The sequence below is a fragment of the Urocampus carinirostris genome, chromosome 12, assembly GCF_059441175.1.
Source record: "Urocampus carinirostris isolate Australia breed hairy pipefish chromosome 12, RoL_Ucar_1.0, whole genome shotgun sequence".
In the NCBI taxonomy this organism is placed as follows: domain Eukaryota; kingdom Metazoa; phylum Chordata; class Actinopteri; order Syngnathiformes; family Syngnathidae; genus Urocampus; species Urocampus carinirostris.
Window position 1 is genome coordinate 13,308,312 of NC_142360.1, and position 6,761 is coordinate 13,315,072.

The 6,761-nt window shown below is 40.1% G+C and overlaps 1 protein-coding gene across 5 annotated transcripts in view; it reads right to left on the reverse strand.

Annotated features, from left to right (window-relative positions):
* Positions 1-6,761, reverse strand: part of fxr1 (FMR1 autosomal homolog 1) — a 21,963-nt gene extending 15,202 nt beyond the window's left edge. For all 5 annotated transcript variants that reach the window (XM_088350498.1, XM_088350497.1, XM_088350499.1 and 2 more), the window contains exons 1-9: positions 6,647-6,761; positions 2,571-2,623; positions 2,396-2,489; positions 2,255-2,326; positions 1,966-2,114; positions 1,662-1,755; positions 1,381-1,497; positions 1,123-1,293; positions 585-663 (exon numbers count right to left, since the gene is read on the reverse strand). In XM_088350498.1, the coding sequence (XP_088206624.1) occupies positions 585-663; positions 1,123-1,293; positions 1,381-1,497; positions 1,662-1,755; positions 1,966-2,114; positions 2,255-2,326; positions 2,396-2,489; positions 2,571-2,623; positions 6,647-6,697 (880 nt within the window). In that variant the 5' untranslated portion in view covers positions 6,698-6,761. The remainder of the gene's footprint in view (positions 1-584; positions 664-1,122; positions 1,294-1,380; positions 1,498-1,661; positions 1,756-1,965; positions 2,115-2,254; positions 2,327-2,395; positions 2,490-2,570; positions 2,624-6,646) is intronic.

A 6,761-nucleotide genomic window follows, 5' to 3' on the forward strand; every position in this document is an offset into this window, starting at 1 on the left:
TACTGTCTCCAAAAATTGGCAGGCATTGAAAAATATTTTGTCACCACTTTTTCACTAATTCAAAGCTCTAATTATACCATATTAAATATTTGCTGAGAAATTTTATGTTCGTGTATATGCAGTTCAGTTAGTTTTCTTTATAGTAACTTTTAGGATTTGTTGGCTTGTAGAGGGATGGGCGCCACGAGGCTGTACTTGCCCAAGACAGACCACAGTTAATGGTATTCCTACAACCTTAGTGGTCAAGGGATCCACTCGCCACCCACCCACTGTCCTAAGGGGCGGGAGAGGAGAATAAATGAAAAACTAAGTATAGATTGGTCTGATGCCACTGAACATTTTGAGGGGTAGGAAGCCAAAAGATCTTCAGAAATGGCCGAGTATTCACACTTTTAAGTTCATGTCTAAATAATTCACACTAACATGCATCGAGTCACTCAAGAAAATGCATGCCACAGGGGTTTAAGTCAAATATGGTGTATTTTTCTAGGCAGGTACTACTATTATAATTAAATAAATAATTCCGTGAACCTACTCTGTCACCAAAAAAAAACAAAAAACAGTAATATACATAAAATACATACCAACAAGATTTCTTGGTACCTGGACAGAATCCTCTAAAAACTCAAGGAAGTTTCTTGCCTTTTTCACTGCTTCCGCTGTCTATAACATGACAAGAGTTAAAATTAGTATGAGATACGAGAACGCTAAGCTCAGGTTACATCAACATACACAAAATGCCAGACATCACAAAACCAATGCACAAAAGTCAAGTATTTAAAAAGTACTGAGTTTAGTAGAAAAAAAGGCATCGTCTTTTCCCATTTGCTCTGAGAAAATCATGTTAGTTTCTGAGAAACAAAAAAAATGACTGCTTAATTTTCTACACACTTGAATGTGTTGATTGTCAACATGCAGTTAAACATTTCGGAAAATCTACAATTAGTGTAGTTCAAGGAGAAAAATTAAACTCGATATTAGTAGACAGATGGCAACAACAGACAAGACTTTGAAAGGCTTGACTTCCACAGAGATTTTAACTGGGGCACAGACTAAGAACTAAAAATATGTTGCTCTGGCACATACAACTGCAAAGTAACATTTCTGCGAGGACAACAATACCTCTCCATAAATTCTGAAAGTCCCAGTCTCCTCATCCAAATCAATGGCAGTGACACCAGGAACTTTTCTTGCTTGCTGAATGTTACTTCCGTGACTACCAATGGCCAATCCCATCAAATCGGGCCGGACCACAAATTCTTCCTGGAAGGATGACACCAAGTGTCTGGAGTTCTATACAAATAAAAACAACACACATTTGTAAAAATGAGAACATCTTGCAGCCTTCTCCTAAAAAATTGCGATAGAACTCGTATTCACCTCAAGGTGTTTTGTGGCCTCTTGGTTGCGAGACATCAGCATCAGTTTGGTTCTGAGACTTCGGAGGTGCATGTCACTCAACAAAGACACACGCTTCACTGTTGAATCGTTTGTGGACTAGAATCGCACAGAATAAATAAATATATGTATATAGAATTTAGTACCAACCCATACATTGTCTGAGTAATTGAGAAAAAAACATCCACAAAGCGAACTACAAGGGACAACTTAGGGTGAAATTTGGGCTCTGCGATTCTGGCAAAGAGAATAAAGATTATTACCACAACAACCAGCTCGCTAGTTTCAGGAGAGTATGAGACTTGACAGGCTCCCACAGCTTTCTTGAATTCTTTATGAGCATTTTCAGCCTGACACCTGAAATGCATCAGCAGTTCCATACTTTAAAAATCTGATGCCAATAGGTTCGTTCCAAAATTAATTGAATGTTTAAGTTTCTAAAATATGCAGACAAACATAACTTTCCCAAAAATAAGTGAATCATATTTGTATCTGATAAATCAAAATGTTAAAATTAAGTTTAGACTTGAAATATGAATAATAACAATACACTTGTAGGGTCCTTACGCTTCCTGTAGATCTTGAGGAACTGAGATACTGCATTTGTGAAAGTATTTATTGGTGATTGCCTTGTTAGTGTTGACTGGGCGTAAGCGCTCAAATGTCACAATCTCGTTGTAGGTGGAATCACATGCTGCATACTCAATCACAAAGAACTGGAAAATGAAAAAAAAATGTCTAAGTCAATAGCAAAAACAACTTCAGGATATTCTAACATGTAAATCATTGTGTGAATTTCTGTCTTTGAGACAGAGTGGGTTCAATTCAATAAGGCATATAGTACGGCAGATCTCACATCTCCTTTTGTCATGCAGACTTTAGCCAGCCACCAACCGCAAGGTTCCAGATCATTGGCCCTGGAAAGGATCTGACAAGATCATGAAAATAAGACGAAAATAAAAGTAGACAGAAAGAAAATCAAATCGGTTATCCAAACCTCCACTTCTTCCCCCTCTTTTATCTCCTTTTTGGCATCAGCAGGAGGTGGCATCCTAACATCGCTGAATGGGACCTGACGTTCTGGTTGCCAACTGAAAATAAAATAATGTTGTTGATGAGAGGTGCAGAGATTTTTTAATTGCATGTGTTGTAGCTGTTCCTCAGAAACTCACTTGTTTTCAAAGGCAATGCTGAGAGAATCATTGTGGATATCTTTGACAAATCCCTTTTAAAATAAATAAAACATAAATCGGTTACACAGAACACATCATTAGTCAATGACTATACTGGACTGTCTCAGAAAATTAGAATATTGTGATAAAGTTCTTTATTTTCTGTAATGCAATTAAAAAAACAAAAATATCATATCATATCAGTCTGGATTCATTACACATCAACTGAACTATTTCAAGCCTTTTATTATTTTAATATTGCTGAATTTGGCTTACAGCTTAAGAAAACTCAAAAATCCTCATCTCATCTCATCTCATCAGCCGTACCGCTTATCCTCATTAGGGTCGCGGGGGGGCTGGAGCCCATCCCAGCCATCTCCAGGCAGTGGGCAGGGGACACCCTGAACTGGTTGCCAGCCAATCGCAGGGCACACAGGGACAGACAACTCATTCGCTCATTCACACCTAGGGACAATTTGGACCGGCCAATTCACCTGAAATGCATGTTTTTGGAACGTGGGAGGAAACCGGAGTGCCCGGAGGAAACCCACGCAAGCACGGGGAGAACATACAAACTCCGCACAGGAAGTCTGGAGCTGGATTTGAACCCACGACAGGTTCCCATGACATGAACTGTGCCGCACAAGTGCTAACCACTGCGCCGCCGTGCTGCCCCTCAAAAATCCTATCTCAAAGTATTAGAATATCATGAAAAAGTATACAAGTAGGCTATTCAACTAATCACCTGAATCATCTAATTAACTCGAAACACCTTGCGAGGTTTCCTGAGCCTTAAAAACACTCAGCTTGGTTCAGTAAACTAAATCACAAGTATGGGGAAGACTGCTGATCTGACTGCTGTCCAGAGGACCATCATTGATACCCTCCTGATGGAGGGTAAGACACAAAAAGAAATTTCTCAAAGAGCAGGCTGTTCACAGAGTGCAGTTTCAAAGCATATCCACAAAAAGTCTGTTGGAAGGGAAAAATGTGGCCGGAAACGCTGCACAACCAAGAGAGATGACCGCAGCCTTAACAAAATTGTGAAGAAGAGCCGCTTCCAGAATTTGGGGGAGCTTCAAAGACAGTGGGCTGAAGCTGGAGTCCAGGTATCAAAAGCCACAGTTCACAGACGTGTCCGGGAAATGGGCTACAATAGCTGTATTCCCATGGTCAAGCCACTTCTGAACTCAAGACAACGGAAGAAGCGTCTGACTTGGGCTATGGAGAAGAAGCACTGGACAGTTGCAGAGTGGTCCAAAGTCCTCTTTTTAGACGAAAGCAAGTTTTGCATTTCATTTGGAAGTCAAGGCGCAAGAGTCTGGAGAAAGGCTGGAGAGGAGCAAAATCCAAGTTGCTTGAAATCCAGTGTGATGTTCCCACAGTCAGCAATGGTTTGGGGAGCCATGTCAGCTGCTGGTGTTGGTCCACTGTGTTTCATCAAGTCCAGAGTAAATGCAACTGTGTACCAAGAGATTTTAGAGCACTACATGCTTCCATCTGCTGAAAAGCTCTATGGAGATGAGGTTTTCATTTTCCAGCATGATCTGGCACCTGCCCACAGTGCCAAAACCACCAGTAACTGGTGCACTGACCATGGCATCACTGTCCTTGATTTGCCTGCTAATTCCCCTGACCTGAACCCCATCGAGAATTTGTGGGGTATAGTTAAGAAGAAGATGAAAGACACCACACCTACAAATGCAAATGAGCTGAAGGCCGCTATCGAAGCATCCTGGGCATCAATAACACCTCAGCAATGCCACAGGCTGATTGCCTCCATGCCACGCCGGATTGATGCAGTAATCCGTGCAAAAGGATTCCCAACCAAGTACTGAGTGCATCAATGGACATTTTCAAATGTTTGATTTAGTTTTGCTGTTATAAAATTATTTTTTTACTTGGTCTGAGGAAGTATTCTAATATTTTGAGATAGGATTTTTGAGTTTTTTTCAGCTGTAAGCCAAAATCAGCAATATTCAAATAATAAAAGGCTTGAAATATTTCAGTTGATGTGTAATGAATCCAGAATGTATGACATTTTTGTTTTTTTAATTGCATTACAGAAAATAAAGAACTTTATCACAATATTCTAATTTTCTGAGACAGTCCAGTATACACACACAAGAAATAGTCGGATTGAAATAGGACTATTGCCAGTGTTCTGTTTGTAAAAATGCTGTGTAAACACAAACAGAAATCCGATTGAGGACTTCGTCTGACTGAGTAGTCCAATCAAAATGGTTAGGTTGGTCCTTTCATTTTCCAATTACTGATGCTTGTATACTTAATCCAAATATCTATCTACTTGTGTGTGCATGAATGCAGTTTCACCATATCCAGGAAATTTTGGTGCCTTAAAGAACAATGGACTTTAAATGAAGCAGAATCTCACACACAAACTCCAACTTAAATGCTAAAAAGCTTCCTGTTTATAGGTTGAAATGCTAGTTTTATCCAATTATAATTATTGCAAGTACATGCTTATGACAAGCCATGTACAAGCACACCTTCTAAACAGACAGGACGCAGTAATTGAGCACACGTTTGCAGCGAGGAGCAAACAAGCATGTTACGGTTCCGTGAATGAAATCAGCCTGTATTCATTGTCAGAAGTTAAAAATGAAAAGGACATTTATTTGCATTGTGTTGTCACTGTTATTTGTTCTCTTGACTAGTTTGCTCGCAAACGTTATGTACAATATATTGTTATCATCCGTTTGTCGCCAGCCATGTAAACAATCAAAATTCTAATCTAGGCGAGTCTGTTCGCTACATGTAAACTTAGTGTGTGGAAAAATCTTGATTGCTAAAATGAGCTCTGTTGGGATTGTATGCCTGTGCATGTCTTTTTTTTAATCCAATGTGACGTGGCAACCAGTTGTATTGAAAACGTTAAGTGAATTCAAAATCTTCCCATTAAAAATTTTACACATCCTACAGCATGTGTCCCATGCCACATCGGAAGAGCACAATTCTACACAACAACATCTAACATTCATTCTAGTATAGATATCCATAACGGAGCGACAGCACTGATAAAAGTGAGCCTTCTCTTTAGTGACGCACGCAGGACATGATTTACGAATTACAAATCAAGTTTTTGAAGTGCATGCTTTTAAACAGTATGAGTTTCCAGGTGGTTAGGGACAGACATACAAATGACACATTCAATTTCTGCTGCTCTAGATTTGCCCCGAATGAATGGACATTGCATATTCTACTTTAGTTGTCTTAATGGTGCTCGTCAATTTAACCAAAACTGACTAGAAACTCTTTTGCTGATTGGAAGGGGGTTATCGCATGCGGTCCAAATTTGTGTTTGTATACATCGTCAAACTGAAACCATTCAAGTTACACCGCCTTCGTTTTATGTTCAAGTAAAACGAGGACGGGTTGCCCTGATATCAGTGAATATACTTTATTCAGGCACCTCGTCTAGAAATAGCACAACAGGTTTCAGTATCAGTAGCCATTCACTCGACCGTCAGCTGCTCATGACTGACAAGGAGCAACTGGCTCACACACGAAAAACAGCTTTGACGTTGATGAAATGCTAAATGCCGTCGATCACCAAATGTAACTCGGAAATATAATGAAACCACAGTGACTCAATTGCTCACGTTCAGAAACGACTAAGACGCAACAAATAACAATAAAGCTTGCTGATTATTATTAGCTTCCGGTAGCCACATATACCATCGTTATTTACGCAGCGCTTTCAAACTCCTCTGTGACTTCATTCTTTGACGTCAGCGATTCAACTTAGCAAATTTAACCAAGGTTAAACTGCACACTTGAACAAAATGTCAAATCGAACAAATGAAGGCCCAACCAGCGACTACATTCCGATTCTTGTACGCTTTGGCCTTTACAAATGATACCAAAAATGTAGCGAAGATTCAGCGACGGAGCTAGCTTAGCTTGCTAATAATAGCTAGCTGAGCTAATGCCGGTAGTAGCGAACAATTCACATTAGAACTCGTCGCAAAAATCCCACCTCGGGCTTCCAGCTAACATCTTGCGAGGGGCGACTGTGTGATATGCGGGTAGAATCATAATAAGCCAGCATTTACCTTGTAATAAGCCCCGTTGGAGCCACGAACCTCCACCTCCAATTCTTCCATATTGGACACGCAAAGGATGCTGGGATGACAGGTGCTCCTTAAAGCACCAACGCTATCGTGACAA